Source organism: Symphodus melops (genome assembly GCF_947650265.1).
Source record: "Symphodus melops genome assembly, chromosome: 2".
NCBI classification, from domain to species: Eukaryota; Metazoa; Chordata; class Actinopteri; order Labriformes; family Labridae; genus Symphodus; species Symphodus melops.
The window spans coordinates 17,516,567-17,542,147 of NC_136692.1; the positions used below are offsets into that span (position 1 = coordinate 17,516,567).

The 25,581-nt window shown below is 37.9% G+C and overlaps 1 protein-coding gene across 3 annotated transcripts; it reads right to left on the bottom strand.

Moving 5' to 3' along the window:
- Positions 1–726: 726 nt before the first annotated feature.
- Positions 727–21,557, bottom strand: abcc10 (ATP-binding cassette, sub-family C (CFTR/MRP), member 10). Of its 3 annotated transcripts, XM_079337679.1 has the most exons (23): positions 21,203–21,557; positions 20,810–21,023; positions 20,141–20,237; positions 18,866–18,991; positions 17,718–17,945; positions 16,628–16,784; positions 15,557–15,714; positions 14,897–14,976; positions 13,700–13,871; positions 12,511–12,609; positions 11,679–11,868; positions 9,723–9,800; positions 8,691–8,879; positions 7,648–7,786; positions 7,043–7,238; positions 6,098–6,441; positions 5,522–5,691; positions 5,271–5,431; positions 4,649–4,902; positions 3,821–3,966; positions 2,553–2,650; positions 1,458–1,570; positions 727–1,296 (listed from the first exon to the last, which is right to left on the bottom strand). In XM_079337679.1, the coding sequence occupies exons 2-23, from the start codon at positions 20,983–20,985 to the stop codon at positions 1,155–1,157; spliced, it is 3,513 nt and encodes a 1,170-aa protein (XP_079193805.1). In that variant the 5' UTR covers positions 20,986–21,023; positions 21,203–21,557; the 3' UTR covers positions 727–1,154. The 3 variants fall into 3 exon arrangements, 2 of the variants coding, with proteins under 2 accessions (XP_079193805.1, XP_079193804.1); XM_079337678.1 differs by having other exon boundaries at positions 18,866–20,237; XR_013778630.1 differs by lacking the exons at positions 727–1,296; positions 1,458–1,570 and having other exon boundaries at positions 2,572–2,650; positions 4,649–4,723; positions 4,813–4,902; positions 18,866–20,237.
- Positions 21,558–25,581: the final 4,024 nt, after the last annotated feature.

The following is a 25,581-nucleotide window of genomic DNA, read 5'->3' on the forward strand; positions in this document are numbered from 1 at the left end:
TATGGTAAAATGCTTAAAAATAAAATAAAATGATCTTACTACACTTTCCTAATTTTTCATCGTCTCTGCTTCATCTGAGCCAGAGCCAATATGCCTTAAAACTCCCTCTTGTTGATGTACCTGTTCCACTAACAGTTTCCTTTTTTTCTTTTGGACCTGCTTTGTTCCACAATGGTTTAAATGAACTAAGCCCTAACCCCCTGCGTCCTTGCCTCACACTACCTAAGATATCTCTATAACTAAATATACAATAGATAGTGTTTATCTAAGCAGACACACATTGTGTATTTTGGCTGAAAAGAATACTACAGCACATCAGTCATTTCCAATAAAAAGTATGACGATGAAACAAAAAGAACAATCAACTTCCCGAAAAAATATATTCACTGCTATGGTAATTCTGATTCAAAATAATGAAAAAAACCAACATGAATCCCTGATAAAAACTTGATAGTATTGAACTAGATCTGATTTATTTATGTTTTACCTCCAACAGACAAGTAGACAGGGTATGTTTTTGTTAATCATCAGCATACAGCCGTAATAATCAACATTATCACCCCATAAATGTTCACGTAGCAAAAAAAAAAAAAACAAGGGACCAAAACCGCTTCTCTGAGGAATAATTAATCATACAGTATGCAGTGATTAATATGAAATATATTGAATAAGACTGAGAAAATATATTTAGAAAATAGCAGCAAACTATATATATATATATATTTTTTTTTTTCAATTTTATTTCCAAAACGTACAAACACAAGTGTAACTACTGTACCCCTTAAGAAAAGTGACTCAGTAAAAACAATAAATAGGTTACATGCTAAGAGACCGGTTAAGTGTATCATTGTATAACTGTATGTCTTTAGGTTTAAACAAAAAAAAAAAAAAAAAAAAATCCCTAAAATGCAATCAAGATGGCAAAGAATGCTAAGAAATCATGTATAACGTTAAATAATGCTGTTTTAATATTAAAAAGATCACTTAAAAAAATTATAAATGTAGAAAATTACATTGAAAATTTCTCAGCTCAATATTCTTCTTATGAAGAAAATACTCCGGAGAACAGCATTCACAGCCTCTCCACCTTATTAGTAGACAAGTTTTTTGTTTTTTTGTTTTTTTTTGTAAAAATGCAGCAGAAATCATTGGAGTCATCTGCTCTCTCCTCTCTGACCAACCAGCTCCTGGAAGATCGAGTGGTGAGTTTGGCAGAGAGCAGCCGGCGTGTCGAACTCCATCACCTTCCCAGCATGCATCACCAGCACCCTATCACAGTCCATGATAGTGTTGATCCTAGTGGCACAAACACAGATGGGTAATAACAATCATTATTTTAATTTCAAGATTCTTAATAAACACTTTGACTTCCCCCTCATGTGATTCAACAAGAATGAGGAAATATAACGTTAAATTTGTACTTTTTTTTGTGCAGCATTTACATGAGAAACCTTTACCTGTGTGCAATAGTCAGGACAGTCATGTCCTTAAATGTCTCTCTTATTGTCTGTTGCAGCAGTTTGTCTGTCTTCTGATCCACACTGGCTGTGGCTTCATCAATACACAGAACCTGCATGACCAGGATAAAAAAACACATTTTGATATAAGTGACTTTGTTTTGGAGTTTGAAATGTGTTTATAAACAAGGAAGATTTCTTGGTCAATTCTGATTATATAACAAAAAGTCAAATATTTGACGGGTGGCACAATGCAGCCTATGTGAGCAGTGTATGTATGTAACTGTCAGTGAAGGCTTACTATCTCAATAGTCCACTGTATGAGGAGAGGCTGGGGATAAAATCCTGGCATCACATCAGATTAGCTCAGGTTCATGTCAGTCTCAGTTCATCCCCTCTTCATGGAGAACTCAAAAATGATCTTATGTGTGGCCTTTACATGTACATACCAGCCAATATAAACATCTTGGCTAAATCACAGAAAACAAGAAAATACACTAAGTGGGGAATTTAGAAAAGGTAATAATACACCAATTACTTTCCTTCTGTATTGTTGTCTTCATCATATAATTTAGTTTAAACATTTGGACCAATATAAACTACAGAATGTAGAATTTCTATCCATTCCCTTTTTACTGTTTCTTGTCTAACCACTTCTTGGTCATGTAGAAGGTATTTGTCCTGGGCATTAAATGTGGCTGATAAATTACCTAATTATATTGTGGTAAAACTACCCTCAATCTTAACACCCAGTAATCATTGTCTGGTGCACAACACACAGGTTTAAAGCAATACAAAACACTGTATGGGGAAGAAGATATGCCTGAGAAAATGCCCCCACAAAGTTTTTATTCCTAATGTTTCCATAATATGTTCTTTTTTGTACCATACCACCAAAACCGTCTCCCCTGGATACTTTGTTGGTATTAAGTCTTGATATTAAAGATCAAATTAAGGATAAAATAAAAATACAACTTCTGATTTTAGAAAAAAGAAAAAACACATTTTTGTTTGACAGAAAATGAATTAAAGAGCAGCCTTTGAACTTTGAAGTGGATCGAGTAAAAGTTTAATGCTACAGGCTAGATGTCTCACCTTAGCCTGAGTCAGCAGAGCTCTAGCCAAACACAGCAGCTGTCTCTGCCCCACAGAGAAGGATTTCCCTCTATCTCCAACCTCAGCATCCAGACCACCTGAGACACACACACACACACACACACACACACACACACACACACACACACACACACACACACACACACACACACACACACACACACACACACACACACACACACACACACACACACACACACACACACACACACACACACACACACACACACACACACACACACACACACACACACACACACACACACACACACACACACACACACACACACACACACACACACACACACAGAGAGAGAGAGAGGTTATCTTGTATGACTTGACCAACTCAAGCTGCAGTTAAGGATGTTAATGCAGGTGAACAAAAACAAAGTTCTGGTATATGACTGCATGCGTGAATAAATAACTGATTCTGCAATCAAAGGTGTAAACATGACAACGAGAGGAGGCTTCAAATATTGATGAACACATAAAAGCTTTACAAACATCTTCGACCGAGCAGCACAGAAGATTGATGCAGTCACTATAAATGCATAGTAAGCACCCAAACATCACTAGTCACAGGGACGTATGCAGGACCCCCATGTGAGGAGACACCGAGAAGGTTAAATAATGAAGAGCTATAGAGTTTGTCTGTTGATGTCAAAAACCCTGTGGAAGTTTAAACATCTGTCATAACAACCCTCGTGTTTTACTTGTCTTTTCTTCTATCACCTAGTAGATATTTGTGTTGAATCTCGTCATAATTACCAAATAGACAAATAATGATCTTTGAATAACAAATTCTAATCAATTCCTGATGGATTGGAGGGTGAGTGTTAGTAGAAAATAAAACCAGTGAAAGCAGAAGAAAAGATAAAAGATAAGATATGTCTCTGCATGTTATGTACCATAATCATCAAAGCATCCTGTGACCTGTTCGGTTTGTAACATTCCTCTCACATAAGTCATGCTGGGAAAGGGGCGACTACTAACCGCAGTAACGATGGAAATGCACAAAGTGAAAAGATAAAATATGTAATTGCCTCCAAGGCAGTCACTAATGATGTGACTACAGAGGAATGAAGAAGGGTGGAGTGAAATGAGAACAGCAAGTTCGGTGGTTAAACCCAAAACAGACACACCTCAGCTTACTGAGCATCACTCTGCTCATATTTCACTGGGTCATCTCATTTTGAACTTCCTCATTACACTTGTGTTTTAATCCCCTCTCTGTCACAGTTTCCCACCTGTCTTCTGGACCACCAAGCTTAGGTGGCACTGGTCCAGGACCTCCATCAGCTGCTGGTCTGGGTGTCTCCCACACGGGTCCAGATTCTCCCTGATGGTCCCGCTAAATAGGAAAGGGTCCTGAGGAATAATGGCCAACCTGGACCTGCAGAGGGCGCCAATGCAACAAATACAACTTAAACTTGAGTTTGTTAACTGAATGCTTTTAAAACACGGCACAAAATCTTCAAAGTCTGAATAAGCATTAATATAAAATTAAGATCATGTTTCAAGTGTTATGTTGTAATGTTTAATCATTTTTTATTACTCTGTTTCCTTATGAACCTGCACATCTTTTTTAAAGTAAAAAAATAAATTAAAAAAACTTAATTGTGAAAATTAAATTAAAAAACTTGGTATGGCTCCTTAATATCTCTTTGACCTACTTAATGGGTACAGTCCAATCAGATTCCTCAGATCATCAAGTGCTGGGCTCCAAGGTACATCTAAAGTCTAACTCTTTGTTTACCATGTTTGTGCCAGATGCAGGAAAACTCTTCTCTTTTGCCATCTTATCAGGAACTACTGCCCTCTATCAAAAGCAAACTAGCATATTTCCTGTTTTTTTGTTTTGTTTGTTTTTTCCTCACTTCTCGGTCCTTATGTGGATTATTCTATGAAAAGTTGGGCCAATTTTTAATAAAAATACCAGCGTTGAATGCTATTTTAAAAAAACCCCAAAGTGAAATCTTCTGACTGAATCCAGTAAAATGACGCCCAAAGCAATACTTCATAAGCAAACGTTTTTCACTGCAGACCCCAGGCAGCTCCTACCACCTCAGACCTACCTGAGCTGAGCGAGTCCCACAGTCCTGATGTCCAGCCCGTCCAGAAGAATCTGACCCTGGTTCAGCTCCATCATCCTGAACAGTGCAAGGAACAGGGTAGACTTTCCAGAGCCTGTCCGTCCCATGATGCCCACTTTCTCTCCAGGCCTCACCACCAGACTCACCCGGTCCAGAGCATTAGGAAAACCTTCTCTGTAAGTTAGAACGACATCCCTGAACTCCAACCAGCCCTGCTCTGGCCAAGAAGGGGGCAGCTGATGTTTAAAACAGAGAGAGGGTGAAGTGAGAAAAGAGCAGTGACAAAGTTGACACAAAAAATATACCTGAAAGGTTGCCCCTGAAAATGTTTTGCTTTTTAAGCAATACAAGATTTATTTTTTTGTTTACATTTTTATGTAAGCTTTAAATCTCAATTTTAACCTGAACTTAATTTTTTTTTGTCAATTTGGTGAAAAAGAATCCAAAAGGAAGCATAGTTGTTCAACAGTTGTTCAATGGAAGAACAAAAAAAAAAAGAAATAATCATTAACAAAACAAAACACCAAAACACCCTTTCTCTAATTGTTGCTACACAACAAATCAATGTTCAGTATATTTGTGGCAGTTTAACAGCCAGTCTGACCTGTGTGTTCTGCTGCTGTGGCTCGTTGGGAAGTTCAGTGGAGTACTCCTCAGTCCTCTCCACACTCACCAGCTGCATCTCAGTTTGTGTGAAGCTAAATATGAGGCCAGACAGCAGCGATGTGATGGACAGAGCGTAGGACAGGGAGAGACCCACCAGACCTGACGGAGACACACACACACACACACACAGCCTCTGAGAAACTGACCATCTGTTATACGTACAGTTACTAAACTCAGCTGTATGCTCACCTGGATCCACGGTGTTATACTGGTGCTGAACGACAGCAATGACACCGAGGCATGTCACCACAGCAACACCAATCAGCTGCAGGCGGATGTCCAGCCACTGCATAGCGGCATTGCTGAGGAAGAGGCAGCGTTGGTTCTGCTCCAGACGCCTGGCGTTCTCCTCCTCAAACCTGGAAAAACCAAACAGTTTAAAGAGCCACTGAGACTGTGCTACAGGAGACAATAGTAAAGTAACATGGAATTGTTTGGGCATTCACAGCTTCTTCTATGTGAGATATTTTAAAGTGAAACAGCACGTGTGAGAGGGTTAACACACTTTAAGAAGTATATAATAAAAAGTTGTTTTCTAAAGTGCAATTATTTCACTTCAAATTATCAGTAAAAAAAAAGCAAACCAGAAAATAATTGACATGACATGAGCTTCTGTATTATTCACTTTTTACTCCTGCTGCTTGTTTTGCAAATACTACAAATCAACATTTCACAAGCAGCACTGTACAGATTACACAGATTATATCTGTATATCATTGGCATATTATCATTATCGAGTATCCACCTAAAATGTCAATTTCTCACCTGGCAGAGCTGCCACTTGCTCTGATGGTCCCCAGGCCCGTCAGCGTCTCAGAGAAGTGTGAGTAGACAGGCGACAGAGTGAGGCTGCACAGACGCTTCAGCTCGCGGGAGGTGTGTCTATAATAGTGCTGGGTACTGTAGTAGAGCAGAGCAAGGGGCAGCAGGGGAACCAGGACCCAGGGGAGGCCATAACTTATCACCACCAGCATGCCGAGCAGGCCGAAGACGTTGGCCAGGAGGATGTTTAGGATAAAAGGCAGGCTATCATCCACGCTGTACAGGTCTGAGGAGAAACGGTTGAGAATGCGGCCCATCGGGGTGGTGTCGAAGAAAGTCACTGTGGCCTAGAGGCGGGGTTGGAAACAAGAGGTTAAGATTGCCGTTGATTTTTCAATCAATTAACCTTTGTGTGTAAAGCTGAGAAATATGCTTGAATATTACTGAATGTAAAATATCTGTCATATCACTTGTCCCTTCCCCTGAGCTTTACAAAGCTTTGAAGAGTCTTTTAGCTTATGTTTCAGTCCAAGGGTCTGTTGCTGCTTTAAACTAAGAACTATAATTAATGATTTTTATATATATATATATATATATATATATATATATATATATGGTATGGAAGATGGTGTTTTTATATCACCATCTTCCCTGCAATAGATATGTTTACTTTGATTGTAACCTCACAACAAGTGAAAATGACAAAAACTAAATACAGTAAATAAATGAACAGAAATCAAACCTAAAGAATAAAGTTCTATCTTATCTCAAACAACAAACATGGCCCGATCTTTTATACCCTCCATTAGCATGGGGATCACCGAGTAATAATTAGGACACAAAAGCATATATTTTCTGAGTGATGCATGATGTTTGGGTCAAAGTCAGTCAGTTGCCAAACATTTAATTCAGACAGCTGGATATTTACTTGGAGCTAATTTGACGCACCTTAAGGACTCGGTCCAGCAGTCTGTTGTGGATGGTTTTGGCTGCCCGGATCGCTCCATATGCAAAGAGAAAAGCTCGGAGTGCAGTGAAGACGGTGTTAGCCCCAGCAATGGAGCCATACACAACCAGGTAAAACTTGACATCAGAGCTGAGGTTGCTTGGAGGGAACGTTTGAACAAAGAAGGATGGCGAGGACCTAGGTGTGCAGAGGTAAATATTTGTATAATGACGAAACAGAGACACACTTTGAGGTACAGGTTTAGCTCAGTTGGTAGAGCAGTTGCCCAATGTGCAGAGGCTGTGTAAGTCCTGGGGCTGTTTGATGCATCAGGGGAATGTCTCAATGTCAAAATGTCATGATACTACTTGTATCTGTTGTAAGCTGAGAAATTGTCATTGTGATAACTGTGCTTGAAATCCCATTTTATTATTTTGAAGTTAAATCTTAAGGTGTAAGAACACACCTTCAGAATCAAATATTGGTTCAGTCATCAAATGTGCTTTGACATACTTGTTTTGTCAGTGATTTCTTTCAAATAAAAAAATAAAACAAAACTGTTTTTCTTTTCGTGAAAGTCAAAAAGCAGAACAATTGGATGACTCACATTAACCCTCCAGGAGAGAAGAGCAGCAGGTAAGGTGAGCTGAAGGCGCCTGATAAAGAACCATTTATTGTAGCAGAACCGTTGTTTGTCAGCTCTGATATCCAGTGGGACAACCACCAGTCAGAGACGTTCTTAGAGGCTGAAATATATAACAAAACATACAAACAGCAGCGCGTTAAGTTTAAATAATTCAATAGTAAAACACTGTAAAAATGCTTTTACAAAATGTATGACTGAAGCACTTTAAAGCAAACCTGAACAGGATACTTTTAATGAAGTGCAACATTCCCTAAAATAGAGCCTTTTATTTATTGCAGTTTTACAACTTTTCTCAAGAACTCAGAAACATTTGAGGGAAACGAAGAGCCTGTTTTACAACAGGGAATAATGTCTAAATGAAAGTTTTTGTGTTAACATTGAAGATACACTGTATCTCACAAAAGTGACTCCACCCCTCACAGTTCTGCACATATAGAATATCTTTTCATGGGACAACTCTGTAGAAATGACACTTTGAAACATTGTAAAGTAGAGCGACAGCTTGTATATCAGTGTATATTTACTGTCCCCTCAAAATAACTCAAGTTATCTGCAACAAACATGTTGTGGACATAGATGAACGTTCACAACAAATGACATGTTTTAACCTGAGAAGAAAAATGTACATCGCAACATTTCAGCTGCAGAGTGAAAAAAAAAAGCCTGAAGAGTTTGAATGAACTGGAAGCATTTCTTTCCACTCTTCACTCGATGAGAATAAGGTGCAAGGCATCCTTAACATCTTTAACTGCTCTGGACATTTTCAGAAATATTTAAATACAACATTTCAGATCATTTTTAAACAAGTCTCATACTCTTCATAGACTTTGATTTCTTTGTACTTTGTGTCTGTGCTGTTGTTTTTTACATTTTTGTATATTCTATATTTTTTATGATTTTATATGTCCTTAAACTTTAACATTTTCATTTTGTTTTCAATTGCTCCTTTCTGGCTAAGTAAGGGATACAGAACAATATAACATCTTCATGTGGTGGATCCAAACCTTGCATGAAGAGCAGACACATCAGGATGGAAGAAGCCAGCACTCCACCCACAGCAGCCCAGTAGGTCCTGTAAACTCTCCACGCCAGCCCACCCACCTGCTTCTGCTCTGCCCCCGATAGGTCAGGCTCATCATCGAGACAAAGCTCAGGGGAGGAACCCGGCCCCTCTTCATCCTGCTCCACACCCTCTAGTTAAAAAGAAGAAAGACTGTAAACACATGTAAAATTCTACAGCAATAACAGCCTAGATAAAAAGGTCCCTAGTAATTCTTTTGGCAATAAGCCTCTAAAAGCTGTCAAAGCAGCTCTGTAAGACTGTTCTTTTAAAAACCTAAGTTTGGCAAATTAGCATGATAAGATGCATTTTCTGTACTTTAAGGTTCAGGTTTTGAATTGATTGAGGAATATTACTGTGATAGACGCTGCAATATGACACAACCCTAAATCATAATAAATTATACATTACAATACATTTAATGCACATGCATACAAATGAAAACTATAACTACATATATTGTAAATAAATTAACTTTTGAATTTGGCTTCCCCACAATAAAAACTGTAAACACGTCACTGATACTGGTTTGTGAAAGGTCTGAATAGCCTCTCTATGCTTATCTTAACTATCTTTGATCACATTTAATAATTTGCAGGTAACGTATACATTGGCATTTTTAACTACCTAATTAACTGGCCTAATGTTTAACCAGTTTCTGCCTTTGATACCATTTAAGCATTAAACTGCCTTTGATATACTGTAATTTAAAAAAACTTTTTGGTCTTTATGGTTCAGTGTGTTCCAAGGCAAGTTTATTTATATAGTGCTGTTCAGACACAAGGCAATTCACAGTGCTTTACAGACAAAAACAGAAATACATCAAAACAAAGCTTCCAGGTACTTTGATTTATGGTGTACTTTAGGGGTTAATCCTGGAACAATCTCATTGTTTCAGATTAATTAATCAGCCAAATCTATCGTGGTTTAAGAGCATCATTCCTCATAAAGCAGTAGTCACTTCAAGTGAACATACCTTTCTCTTTCATGTTGTGGTCATTCTTCCGTTTTTTTGGCACTGCCTCTACCAAAGGAAGGATTTCAGCAGGTGTGCCTGTTGATTTGAAGAAAAGTGTGTGTGAATAAAGAAATGATCTTGGTTCAACAAAAACATTTGCTTTTGAATAGAGTTTCCCTAACTCACTCAACCACTAACAAACGTCTCCAAACTTGACAATTGTAAATTCATTTGAATCAGAATTTACAGACTGTTACTGTGTTCAGCTTGTTCTGTTGTTATGTTCAGCCGTTGTAGCTTCTTTTCCTCTGTCAATTAGGATGAGAAGACACATCAGTCTTTACTGTCTGCAGCTGGTCCAACTTCCTCTCAATACTGCTTTCAGCATGTTAAAAAGAACCACCATAGTTTGAGTTTTGTTCAGTGAAATGTTGGGCCATCTAGTTTTAAAGTCTTCCAGGCACTGTATGGTTGTAAATATAAGATTATATACACAACGATTAATTTACCCGTGTTTTTTTATGGTATTGCTGCTGGCTAATGCTTATTTGCACATTTTTACACATTGTATTTTTTGGCTTTAATGATATGTTAATCTGAGCTGTCTGCCTTTCCTTCTCTCTTCAACATGAACTTTTGTGTGTAAGAGTTAGCTCTAAAGCTCATTGAGGTCCTTTGGTACACATTGTGTATTGTCAACTCTTCTGAGGATGGTTTAAGGAGGTTTGTGACATTTTTTCATCATGCAACATTTTTCTACTTTAAAATTCCACTCCACATCGCGTCCATTTTTTTATTCAACTGGGGGGAAAAAAGCTTTAAAAGGTTTCTGGTTGATTGTATCGAAAGGCTGAAAGAATTATTCATAATTTCTCAAGAAAACCCAAGAAATGACTTTCGGTATTGCAACACCTCATCCCACCATCATTGACAATACCACAATTGACATAGTTGAGCATTTCAAATACCTGGGAATCACACTTGACAATAAACTTAGCTTCGACCCACACACAATGGACATTCACAAAAGATGCAACTAAAGACTCTCAGTTATCCGTAAACTTAAAGGACTTCAGGTTTCCCCACACCTTCTGTTAATGTTGCATGAAAGTATCATCCAGCCAATCCTCCTATACTGTTCTCCCATGTTCAACATGTTCACTAAAATAACCTCCATAGCAGCTAAAATCATTGGTCTCCCCACTCCCAAAGTTAAACACTAAGGCCATTGCACACATTGCACAGGACCACATCCACCCACTGCACCATTGCTTCTCCCTGTTACCCTCTGGTCAACGATACAGGTCCCTCAGATACAACAGAGTACGATTTAAAAACAGTCTAATCCCCACAGCCATCAACACTCTGAACAATATGTGATCATCATGGAAATAACATATCTGTACTTTGCCAGAAATGTGTGTTATATGTGTGAGTGTGTGCTATGGTGTCTCCCTGCCTGTACAGTCGTGAAAATGAATGTCCCCACGGGGACAATAAAGTAACTAACTAACTAAAGAAACCGGAGTTAGTGACTGATTTAAGTATAAATGCATAAAAACCTAAAGAGTACAAACAACTCCTGCTGTCGGCCTTAACAGACATCTGGCCAATGTATCAGAACTTCTGAAGGCTGATGACTTACTGACTTTGTAGGTCTTTAAAATATTTAGACCTGTGTCTCAGAATTACCTTTCAAAAGAAGCATTGCTGTTTAAGTCTGAGAATTATTACAAGATGAAGGAAAGACTTTAGGATTAAAGTGAACACAAAAGTATTCTGTTGACTACACTAAAAGACACATGTGAAAGCACAAACAAATCCTAATTTTGCTGATAACTCCAAACAGTTAAGCAATTTTATACAGTTCAAAATACATAAACTAAAACAAGAGAAATTTAACTGTACTCATGACAATGAGCATGTCTGTTAATTTCATTACCATCCAGCTTAGGTTTTCCTTTTTGTTTCTACCTGTTTTGATTATTGTTCCATTCTCCATGAGGACCACCATGTCTGCTTTGTCCACAAACTCAATGCGGTGTGTGCAAAGGATTCTGGTCTTTCTCCTGAGGAGCTCCATGATGCATTTCTTCATTAGGTGTTCGGCCACGTCGGAATCGACTGCCGCCAAGGGGTCGTCGAGGAGGTAGATGTCTTTGTCCTGAGGTGAAGAATCCAGGTAAATAAATTAAATAATATTTTAATTACTCGTTTATATTTTTAATTAATTGTTAATATTTCATGTTTATATTGTATAGAGAGAGCACAGTTTACCAAAGTTAAATTCCTTGTGGCCAAAAAAACTGATTCTGATTCTGGAGGATTGAGCAGCTATACTAATGGTCAACTTATAGTCAGCATCCCAGGAAATAGGATCAAGCAGATGTGTAAACATAGAGTTTTTTTAAACAACAGAGTTTGTATGTCTTTCTCCTGGCACACGGAGAAAGTAGGGGGACCCAATTGGCAAAAGAAAATTGTGTTAGTGTCCTACAAGTAAACCTATAGATAATGTTTGCATCAGGCAAATAGCATTTTATGTGCCAAACAGGCCTCCCAAACCATCAACTCAACCTTCTAACTTCATTTATTTTAAAGTTCAAATAATATCTTGACCACTTCTGAGATGCTTCATTGCAGTTGTATGAAAGTTACAGTTTTTGACACCAGGAATACATTTAAGTATCAGATTCTGAAATGTTTTATCCTTGTTTCCTGCAGCACGATACTTAATTATTCAGTGAAATCTCAGTGGTGTCTCTCTGTGTTCAGTGCAGATGGAAGGTTTGTGCAGAGGACTGACCATATAAACTGCTCTGGCGAGGGCCAGACGAGCCTTCTGTCCTCCGCTCAATGTAACTCCGTTCTCCCCCACTTTTGTCTTATCACCATTTGGCAAAACCTGAAGACACATAATAAAACAGGGATGTATAAAAAATGTTAATAAGCATACAAAGTGGCTGCAAAGACAAACTGATAGACCGTTATTCAAATCTTCAAGAAACTCCACTTAAATCAACAATATGTAGAAATTTGGTTTGTTGTGCTTTAGCGCCAACCAAAGGTCTCAGAGTGCAACTGCACTGTTGTAAGACACAAATAGTGCTACTGTACATGTGTTAACAAGCAGATGGTGTGAAGCCAAAAAAGACTAGTGAGAAGCGAAACAGCTATGTCCATTAAAAAATCTACAGTAATGTGTAACAGATTTTGCCCAAATCACTATTGTCTTCATCCCGTTGTTTGTAAACTGTTTGTATGTAAATGAGTAGATGGGTTTTCATAGTTCATGTCTATGAGCTGTGACTAAATGTCTTTATTGAAGAGGGTAATTCATCATACTTGTTGAGATAGGTTTGTGCGGTTCCACTTAAAAATTATAAAGCTTGCTTGAAGATGGACGAGGAAAGATACAACTTTTTGGTGTGAAATGGATTTATTTATTTACGTTATATCCAACCTAGAGACAGAAGTTGGATTAGATGACTGTCTGCGTAAAGCTGCTAAAGATGAGACAACAATGTGACAGATCTTCTGTCACAGAAAACAATACAGACCAACTTCACCTCACAAACTGTTAAGATATATATCTGCAGGGATGTACACTCTGCTGTCGATTGTTGCTGTATGTTTGGATTCCTACTCGCTCAGTCTCTCTTACTCTCTTCTTAGTTTCCTCTGTAATCTTCCACCCACTTTATCAAACAGTACAGAGATTGGCTAACTGGCGTATTTTTGAACTGAAGGCTTGTGTGCCAAAGTTACAAAGTGCAGTAACCAGCTGTTGATGTGAAAGAGACGCAATTTTTACAGCAGAAAGTTATTGTGCTCTTAAGTCAACTATTGACCATTTAAAGTTGGAAAATGTACATATTGTTGCTTTCGATAAGAAACAAAACGAAAAATAAACCCTTAATCACAGTAATACTCAGGGTAACTAAGAATCATCCAAACAGGAAAAGAAATAAACCATAAGGATGCAGTAATCTTACGTTGAGGTCGTCTGACAGAGCACAGGCCTCAATCACAGACTGGTACAAGGCGTGGTTATAGACTTTTCCAAACAGGATGTTGTCCCGTACTGATGCATGCTGGATCCATGGCTCCTGAGAGGCTAGACCAAAACCCACCTCTCTGTCTGCGACGTACACCACTCCACTCAGCCTGCACAGACAGGAAGGAGAATATAAAACTTCAGTATGAGATGCGACTAGATTCCACTTTATTGTCATTGCACATATACAGGTATATGAGCAACCAAATGAGGTTTGGCATCTCACCAGAAGTGCAATAATAAGCAGACAGTGCAGGAATCTGTAAATAAAACTTCAGTATCTCCTGATGTTATTTAAAGGTCCCATATTATGCCCTTTTTAGGGTTCATATATCTAATTGATGTGCCTACTAAATTACGTTCATGTTTATTATGTTATGTTATAATCGCTATGTTTGTCTGTTTTCATGTAGGCCTACTGCTGCTCCATGCAGGCTCTCTCATCTGCCTGTGTTTCTAACACTCAAATTCCCCCACTAAAAACAAACAAACAAAAATAATAAAACGTGCAGGCTCCCCAGGTATGCCTAGTCTCATCTGATTGGTCGGCCGATCTGCTCTCTCATAATTGGTCAGTCGTTCGACTTTGTTCTCGGGATACGTCCCGCGCCTTTTACTATATTGGGAATGCTACAGTCAGTGAAGGGAGCTTGTGCTTGCAACAACGAACCAATGGGCTTGGATCAGTGACATCGTGGGTTTGTGATGTCTCAACACATCACTAGGGACCGAGCGTTACATGCGGCTATTGCTACTGCTAACAGGAGGACGTAGGAGAAGCAGGGTTTCCACAGACTTGAATTTTTGCACATAGATGTGCTGAAACATGCACAATACACCTGGAGAACAGACTAAAGGGCATCTAGACCAGAAAAAGCACAATATGGGCCCTTCTGAAGAAAATACATTAGACTGTTGTGATGATTCATCTTGCCTTAAAACTTTGTTGCAAAACCTTTAATTATTTTAGTTTACTCCAAAACATTAGAAATGAATACATTTTTGCCTCATCAATAAAACACCTTTAATTCAATGCAGAAAAGTCCAACTACTACTAACACTGAGATCAAAAATCATTTGAATAGAGAGCTATAAAAACTACAATAATATAGAAACAAAGACACAGAGGTTGTACCTGCTGAGTTCTCCAGTGAGGGCAGCCAGTAATGAACTCTTCCCACAGCCTACCTTGCCCACCACCACAACCAGAGAACCCTGAAGCAAAAGAAAAGTTTCTGCTCTAACATGCCAAGCACTCAGAGCAAAAAAAAAAAAATGTTTCTAAGTGAGAAAAATATGGAAGAAATTATTTGAAGGCAAGTCTATTTTCTGTAGAACATTTCAGCAACAATGTCATTTAAAGAGCTTCATACAAGACATCAAAAGCATTCATGACAGGGAAAAAGAACAAATAGAAGAAAGGTAACAGTGTTATATAGTTGAACCAGATTCTAAGAGAAATTAGTAAAATCAGTTTGATAAAAAGCAGCTGTAAACAAGTTAAAGAACTAAAAAGGAAGGTCTTGATTAATGCAGTGAAATACTTTTAAAAGAAGCAGTTGATTCTATTTTAGACATGTTATATTCATCTCTATCTAAAAAGCAAACCTTACAATGAGTTCAGGAAGTGCTCCCTTTTTCCTTACATGTATCAACTTGATCTTACTTTGTTTTGCTTACAGGTAATTATTTTCATTTGTTAAACCAATGCACTGAACCAATGTTACAGTAAAAAGAATGCAACAAGAGTACTTTCCATATTCATCCTACGTGTGTGTTAACAGAAGGCTTGTACCTGTGTGATGTGTAGATTGAGACTATGCAGCAGCAGACTCCCTTTAGCAGCTCCACGTTCACTTTCTACTTCGTTGCTTTGGTTTGAACTGTTGGGCCCCTGCCATGAAAATGTCCCCTGACTCAAAAGGATGGATGTTTGGCTGTCTTCAGGAGTCACTGGAGTAAAAGAGGTAAGGTTGAGTACAATGTAAATATGTTTATCAATTACCATGACACATATTTAGAAACTCAGTCAGATTGACTTTCACTCTTTTATGCACTAAAATAAGGTGCACTTCTTCATTTCTAATTTCTTCCCTTAAATGTTGTTTTTAGGGACTGTTACTAAATAACACTTTACAATATTACTTTGAATGCAGCCATTCTGAGTCCGTTGAACTTTGTATGGTTTGATAGTTTTACATATACATAGCTGCTGTGAAGAAAATGAGCAGAAATCACCAAAAAGTTTTGAAACTTTGTGCAGAAATTAAATGTTTCTTCCTAACTTCGGCTTGTTTAAAACGTAATTAATAATTAATCCTCCCTGTTTCACCATCATTACAGTTACTTATGTTAATATTTGACTGATCAGTCTATTGTCATACTGAACTGCTACTGCTAACACTAAACACACTTTTACCATTATTACTGACATTGTAGCTATTCATCTTTCTTGTTGTTGTTGTTCCTATCTGTCTCCCTCTTTCTCTATTTTTCTTTCCAAGCCCAACACAGCTTCTTCTGATGAGCCGGCTGTTCAATGTGAGTTTGGTTCTGCTCGAGGTTTTTTTTTACTCTAATAGGCATTTTTTTCATGCCACTTTAACTTTGCTGAATGTTGCTAAGTGCTGTGCTCATGAAGGATTAATGTTGGGTCTTCATAGATAATAAAACAAAGAGTACAGTCTTTTAGCTGCTCTTCTGTAAAGTGTCTTGAGATAACATTTGTTATGAATTGGCCCCATATAAATAAAGATTGATGAAAATAGTCTTACAAGAGAACAACAAATGGTATGAATAAACTATATGACCTGCTTTGGCTCATTGATTTAACACAAAACACACAAAGTTGAAAGCAGCAGAATACCCAGGGCGTAGTACGCCTGCAGATCCTGGTTGGTCAGTTTAAAGAAGCGCTGGATTCGCTCCAGAGACACTTTGGCCTCCAGGATGCCGTTGAGCACCCAGGGGAAAGAGTTGAGTGGGATGATCAACATTCCCACCAGAGCCAGCGTGGTGAACACCTACAGAAGGATAAAGAGTCTGAACTAAGCATAACAACAGGTGACAAAGAAGGCTGAGGAGCTTGTTCCTGAGTTACGGGAAAATCAATAGAAAATCAAAAAACTTACAAGTTTTTAAAAACAATACACAACTTGTATTGTAATAACAATACAAGTCATACATTTGAAAAACGTGGCTTCAGTTGTAGGTTAAGGCTTCACACTAATAACTGAATAAAAAAAGGGTTTTATAAAGAACAGATTATCTCTGATGAAAAACACAGCACCTCCTGATTCTCGTGACCATGAAGAAAATCTATTATACATAATGCCTGTCCTTCATGTCAAAACAAATAACTCAAGCATCCTGCTTTGGAACAAGAGGACTTTTACTATGCTGCTTATGAACATTACTCAAATGTAAGGATTAAAGGAAGTTACTTAGGTCTGTACTAAAAAACAGAACAGAAAAAAAATAGAACAGAAAAGAAAAGGAGGATAATTCATTACTAAAATTATCAAATTCCCTATTGAATTATTGATTATTACTATTAATTACCATTATTATTATATTCTTATATTTTTTGGTAAAATCGTCTCATGTATGCCAATAAAAGCTCCCAGAATGCAACAGAACAGGATAGCTGTTTTTTGCCTTTTGCACCGTTACAGCAAAGTACAGTCTATAGTGATTTTTTTGTAACAGTGTAAAAAAAAACAGGGATTGAAAAACTCCAAATATTTATAAATATAGAGTAAAGACATGACTGAGGGGAGATTTTCTGACTTTATGTTGGATATTTAACAGAACACATAAAAGACAAATATAATGTAAAATCAATTTAATATATATATATAAATCTCAAATATTGTGTGCAGCTCAGTACTGGTGTCAGCATAGTTAGAAAATATTCAGATTTAATATCAAATCCATTTCAAAGTACATGTCCTTACCTTCGCTGCAGTCAGCTGGTGTCCCAGCAGGACGTATGTGACAAAGGTGAGTATAGAGATGACCACAGGCAGAGCGGCCCAGGTGTAGACACACATGGCGTCCAAGTATTTGAGGGCTTTGAGGTGGGACAGCTCTCGCTCACGACAGTCTGCAACTTTCTGAGTGAAATGAAGCTCCCAGTTGTAGAACTTGATGACGCGAATACCAAAGAGGATTTCTGTCATTAACTTGGAGAGAAAGTGGAAAGAAAGAAAAAATGTCAAAGTGAAATAGAATTAACTTGTTACATGTAAGGAAAATGAGTTAAAACTCCTCATGATGGCTTTATTCTAAGGTTTAGAGAGCATAATGATGACTTCGTAGATATTTCATTCGTTTTATAGGTATTACAACTTTTTAATAATCAATGTTACACAATCCAGTCCGACCTCAGCTCCAGTGAGTACATTTTGGGCGAGTTAGAAAATAAACTGAACAGATCAATTGTAGATTCAAAGGAAAGCCTTTGGCTTGAGTTGCAGAAGGATTCTGATATTTTGACACCATGCCAGAGAGATGTGCTGCTGTAATTGCTGCAAAAGGTGGACATACCAAATATGAAAGTTAAAAGTGGATCATAACAGTACATATGTGCAGAATCATCTTTACATTTCATGAACATTAGAAAAGTCCATCACATTTTGCAGGCAACACTTTTCCCATCTGTCAGGTGTTATTTTATGAAAGTTTATATTTAGTATAAAATATATTTATTGAGTGTGACAGCTTATTTTGTTTTATTTTGGAAGAAACATCATCTTGCTGACAGTATGGTATTTTATCAGAGTTTATCTAATTGTAACACTTTTGTCATGAGATATACTGTATGCACTATCAAGTTTGATTTAAACAAACGATTAAAAATGATCTGTGATAAATCTAAATTAGCCTTGTGATTGTCTGATATATCTTCACCTCTTCTCTGAATTGTTATTTCTTTCTTTTGTTCTACTCATGTACACAGTCACTTGTGGACTGAAGTCCTGGGATTACTGCAATCTAAATAATAAAAGAATTTCTTTGTTATTATTACAACATTAACTTCATTAAGACTGATATGTCGACAATTCTTATTCTATCACTACCATAGAATTGTAGCTGTTCTTACCTTAACACGGCTGTCTTTCTGCCTGAGCATATGTTGGTTGTTGCTAAGTATACGAGAAGCAAGGAACTTGTTGAAAGGCACCAGCAGCAGCGCCACACATAGCCCACCGAGGAAAGCCACACCCACCTGCAGGTACAGCAGGTAGAGTGTGATGCTAAACCTAAAGGGCAAGCTCCACAACTCATGGAAGCTGTTGAAGAAGTTAACGACGCGGTCTGTGTCGGTGCTCATTAAGTTCACCACCTCGCCCAGAGTGAAACCGGCCAGGCTGCTGCCACTGACCCGAAGGGCTTTTGCATAGATTGCCGACACGAGAGCTGTGCGTGCTGACAGCGCCACCTTGGACACCTCGAAGACGAACACGTTTCTGAGGACAGCTGCAAGAAGAGTGGAAGCAAAGAGTCCCAGAGCGCACCAGACACCCCAGCTCACTGGAGCTCCCTCCTCCCCCATGAAGTCCACTAGACTGCTGAGGAGAAGGGGTCCTGCAAAGCTCAGCATGTTCACCCCCACTTTCAGAACACCGAGGATGTAGTACCGCAAACCAAATGCCTTGTGCATCACTCTAAAAAGTCCTACATTCCCCTCGAGCTCCAGAGGTTCCTCCTGGTAGTGAGAACTCCAGGTGCCGCTTAGAAGGTTCCTGCTGACCGGCGGGGGCCACTGATCCTGCCCATCAATGACTGTTTCCCCTCGTCTGCAGGCTTCCCAGCACTGATGGAAGTATCGACAAACCACACTAGTCCTCAGTTTCCGTGGGAGGTGATAAACATCGTCCGGTCTGTCTAGTTCCCCTCGTTGTCCTCGTCTGAGCAGAGGAGTCAGCCAGAGGTAGAAGAGCCGTGAGAAGCAGCTGCTACCGTCCTCAGCCACCATCTCCCCAGTATCCAGCTGAGTGCTGTCTGTGATGAGCGGAGATCCATCCACAGTGTTGATGTATAAAGTATATCCAGCGTCACTGATGCAGGGGAACACAAAGGCCAGAAGATAAACCAGAAGGGGAAGTGTCCGGGCTGAGACCAGCACAAAACGCGCAAATTTAAGAGGTTCTTTGAGGTCCAAATATTCCTGATTGTCACAATATATTATCAGAGTGAACACCAGATTTGGTAGGGACAGAAGAACCAAAAGCAGCAGCAGAGTTGGTCCTCTGGTTCTCTTGTAAGCAGTCCTCTGGAGCACTATGATGGCACTGAAGTGGACCAGCCAGGCCACGATGGCACAACTGTCAGCCAGGACGTCCAGATACATATCAGCCTGTTGAAGGAGACTTACGAGGATGACGTCTGCAGTGAAGAGCAACGTAGCCAACAGGGCGGTGACCAGCCTGAGCGTCCAACCACAGGGACGAGACGACTGCATGAGGTCACATCTGAAATACAGAAAAAATTATTAAACCACAGCTGTGTTGAAATTTCTGATTTCAGGATATTTTTTTTACAAATCACAAATGACTTTAAAATTGCACAATCATAAAGAAGACGATGCTAATATGTTGGAGTAATGTTTATTTTCCTGCCAAATAAAGCGTATTTAGAGAAGATGTTCAAATAAGGTATGATGTGAAATCAGCCAAAACAAGCGGACAGTGTTTGTTTGTTTTTTACTTTTGTTTTTAAACAAACAAACACAATACAAACTGCTCTGAAAGAGTGAAGAAAAATGATTTCTTTTAGTAGAACTATGAATTTTAGTACCTGAGCTGTTGCATTTAATCACATTAGACTTTAATGTGATGTATCTAATGTAGTGGCTGGTGAATATCTTAATTAATTATTCGCCATTGCTTTTAAATTCTGAACCTATAAAGATCTTTAAGGACTGATTTTGTTTCTTATTTGTAAAAATGCTGCAGCTGTAAGATTTCAGTCTCTTTGATTGAGAGCATCACAGAATAATGATGAAGAAATGTTGTGACTGACATGATAATAAAATGTGACCAACCTTGGCCTGCTGAGGTAGCAGGCACTAAAAACAGCCATCCCTGCATGAGGAAGAACTCCGAGGACGAGCTGGTTAAAACAGGGGCTGATGTGTCCATTCTGAAACAGAGGAAAAGGATCCTGCTGGTCTGTTTGACAAATGTCAGCGAGAAGCTCTGACGGCCTGAAGTCTCTCATTTCTCCTCCTGTTTTACAGCCATCATGTCATTAAATATCTGTAGAGCAGATAAAACACACAAACAGCTATTAATGAGAGATAATAGAGGAGAGCTATTACTTCATCACATAAACGTCCTCAAGTGACTGACTTTAAAGATTAGATTCATTAATGAAATACAATAGTAGGCTTTATTTACTTTAGAAAGTCGTCAAGATTAAACAGGATTTCACTTACATTTGTTGGTTATTTTATATGATTACACTCATCCTGTGTGTTGACCTTGAAGCACTCTTGTAGCAGCAAAAACAAACCCGTTTGAACGACATTAAAAGAGAATAGGTTCAGGAAGTAGTCTGCTGGTGTCTTAATGTAAACAAATCAGACTAGCTCATTAGCCTGACACATGACTTCTCGTCCAGTTTAAACGGCAGTGACATGCTCAAACAAATATTACATTTATAAATTCTGAGGAGATAATAAAAAGTATGAAATAAATCACAATGACACCGCGATAGCCAAATAATTCACACGAGTAACCTTTAGATATTACCGGCTTCGACGAGCTAGTATGAAATATTTATGTCGCGTATTGATGACGCAGATTGCACTCTTCAAAATAAAAGCATATTGTGAACCTATAAATAGATACCTATTGCAATAGTTTTCTTTCTTTTTCACTACCTGAAAAGTTTGGATTAACACTTTTCATTTAAAGCTAAACTTGACTAGTAACGCATTGTTTACAAAATGTTGGACAAAACTCCTGTAGGCCTACATTTTATTTTTACTATACTTAAAGTGATTGGTGTGAAAACAGCATTCATGGATCTTGGTTATTGTTCATTGATATACAAAATAATATTTTGATGGGTTGTTTATGCTTTTGTTCCTTGAAAATAGATTAAAACATCTTTTTGGGGAGCTTTCCACTTTGAAGATGTTTTAATGTAAGAAATTCCTTTCACTATCTAAATGCTTGTTTGATAAGAATTTAAACTGGAGGGACAATGACTGAAACAGTTCCAGGACTCCATAGTCTTATGTGTGTTAATATGCTAAATAAGATACCTGCTAACTCACTGTGGTCAATTAGTAAGTTTTTTGTGTTCTAAGTTGTAGGTTGGAACAAATAAAGCAGGAAAAGCAAAACAAAAACACAGTTTTTTATTTAGTGGTGACTGTATAAAATTAGCTAATTATATGTTAAGCACCTTTACAAAAGTTATATTACAAGTTGCTGGTTTACTGGGCTAGGGTCATTAAAAATGACTGCAGAAACCTCTCAACGACATCTAGGCTTGGGAAAGGTGACACATTTAAATCACTCAAACCAAGCCAAAAATGTCCTAAATTGGAAAATTTGGTTATGTTTAATTACAATCATGATCAGAATTACAAATGTTGGAACCTGGAGTCAGTGCACATTTCATCAGCATTTAACATCAGTTAAAAGAAATAAAACAAATATTGTTGCCAGGAGTTAGAAAATAAAAACATTTAATACTGGGGGCATCTGTCTGAGGCATCTTTAATCAAACAGAAAGAAAGTTCTAGAAGTCTTATACGAAGCAGGAATAAAGCTATACAATGTCACATTATATTTTATTCCTTACACAATGTACAAAATCCATTTCCTTCATGGCTGGACACGCCAACCACAACGCTAGGCAGCTTAACTTTTGTTCACAAATATTCTACATTTACCAGTGTCTACCAGACACACGCTGTATTTACAGATTTAAACATAAAAGACAAACATAAATACGGGCAGGTTCTGTCCATCAATCCCAATGGCATTACATGTTCTCAGACACATTCCTGAATAATAATACACCAAATATTGGCCACTTAAGATTATTCGTCTCCCCTTTGTGACACTTTTACCTTCAGAGTGCTCCCAAATCAGATGTGGACTTGCACTTATTGGTTGAATTTCTCAGTTGTGAACAGAAAAAAAGCCCTTAAGCAAGGAGGAACCATCCGTCCGATGTATTTATCACAGCATTGAAACTTGCCCAGTGATAACACAACTACAGCACTTGCTGCTTGACGGCACCAAAAAGCTTATTTGTAAATGAGTTGGTGTATTTCTTTGAATGACAGATTTTTTAAGACTTGGAAATGTTCAAGAAATCCAAATTATACTTAAACCCCCCCCCCCCAATATAATCAACTAATTGTTTTCTGTTAAGCAAAGGATATTTAAGTTAATGTCTTCTGATACTGTACAGAAGGCCTGATGCTTGCCTGAATGTATATTAAAGATTTCTCAAGTTTTAAATCAGAATTAAAGCTATCACATAGCTGGAATAATAATGTACAAGAAACTGATAAAATGCCTGAGAAAGATGGGGTTTTTTTCATTTGGGGATGTGATTGTCAAGTCAGGCCATTGAATATCTGAACATATATACAGCAATGCAAAGGCTACAAATTTTGAATCAAAATTATACCCTTTTGCAAAAGCAGAACGGCAGTTACCCAAGAAGTGCGTCAGAGTGGGTCATAACAGGGCTGGGTACTAACTGGTACAGCTACCAATGAATTTTTTTGACACCTCATTTTGAAAAGTATAAAAAAATATAGCAAAATATAGGCTCATCATAAAAAGTCAAAACCTTTAAAGTGGAAAAAGAAAATAACTTTTGGTGAACAAATGAGAGTTTTAAGGTTAGATCAAAAAAATATTAGCCAAGAAGTTAACTTGAAACACAAATGCTGAAAAACACAAAACTTCAACACCTAGAGCTTTCTGATAAAAGAACAATTAAACAGAGAAGTCAATCTGGTTACAAATTAAATGCCAACTTTAAGTACAAGACAGTTAGACAAATATAACTGAGGACACATTTTAGTACCGCTCAGTATTATAAATGTACCATACACAGGCCTTAGAAGCGTACCTGTTGTGACATCCAAGATGGATTACCAACTGTGTTACGTAACCTTGTTTAAAAGTGTGACTGGGTTAATGATCACACATTTTTCAAAGAATTCAGGGGGCACAAAGCTTTGTCTTCCCTGAGGTTGTTAAAATTTGAACATGCAGGTAGGCCTGCTCTGTTGGGATGTTAAAAGAAAGTCACACTTATACTAGAAAAAAGATGAAGAGGATGCCTTTTCATCATATGGGTCCTGGTGGGACTAAGCTTTTCTGGGATGCAAGTAGAAGTGGCTCTAAGGAAAAATGGTTGGGAACCAATGTTGTACATTGTTAAGCAAGATTGGCAGGAATCAAATTCATATTGTGTACAGGTACTGTATGCAAGAGTAGTTTGACAATTAAATGTGTCTTTTTATTGTTTGTATTAAAAGTATTAGCAAACTATCCAATGCCGTTTTTTCAGGTTACTAACTCTTATAAGAATTGGCCATCATCAATAACACAAATGTCTGTAAAATCCATGTTTGACCTTTTACATCATTACTTTTAAGTATTGAAAGTTACCAAAAGACTCTTTCCTTGTCACTAATACCAAACCTTTTAGAAGAATTTGAATCAGGTATTAAAAATCATCAGAGGTGACACCCTGTAACAGCTTGGCCAATTCATAGCCTTGATGGATAGTTTTTTTGACAAAAGAAAAATCTTCGCTTGAACAAAAAACTTTACTACTTCACAGAAAAGTAGAAACGAGAATTTGATAGTGTCAAAAGTTGGGTTTCTAAAGTTCAATTCTGGGTCCTTTATGATCTTACAATTACATGCTTGCAATGTATGCCTCTGATAACTGATCGTCACAAAAATACTGTCTCTATTACAAAATGTGTCAGTATCTGGTGTTCCACAGGGATCACTCCCGGGTCCTCTTAATTTTCAATTTAACATGTCCGCTCAAGTATTTCTAAAATCATTATATGTTTGATGCTCTTAATACTGAAAAACATTTCTTAATAGTGCCATTCTTGCTCTTCACTACAGTTAACCAACTTCAGACCATAACCTGAGTAAGGTTTACAAATTGTACCTTTGTCTATCTAAGGTGGCTCTCAATTTAAGCAAGTCGTAGTTCATAGAAAATTCCAATTGAAATGTGTACATTCTTCCATCATTTTGCACTTAGCAAGCTTCAAGGCTAGAATCAGTGTGATCTCTAAGATTTTATTGTACCTATCTTATCATATTTCAGCCACTTGAGTAGATGTTGAACGACAACTTCTTAGGCACAGGGTATTCAGCTCCTGAACTGTACATTAAACTCCTTTCATGCCTGAGCCCAGCCTGAAGTGCCGCTGTTTTGCTGTGAGGTCTTGGCTGCCAAGTGACTGCATTTCAAATCTTGGGTGAATCCATTGGAGGAACTCAGACCAGCCTTATCAGTACCCTTTAAGATCAGTCGAGCAAAGGATAAAATGACAATGATGTTTTTTACATTCTCTGCATCTCACCTGCAAGACTTACAGCCCACTGCTATTAACTGTGAGTCTCAGTATGTTTGCTTGTTTTTTTGGTAAAGATTTTCTACATGCCTACATAAATCAATTTGTACATACTGTATTCAAAATGTAATAGTTTATCAATTATATTTATTATAATAGTATGCATATACACAATTAGCTGGTGTAAACTTCTAAAGATGTTTTTAAAGTCTTGTATGTTGTATTTTTATGCA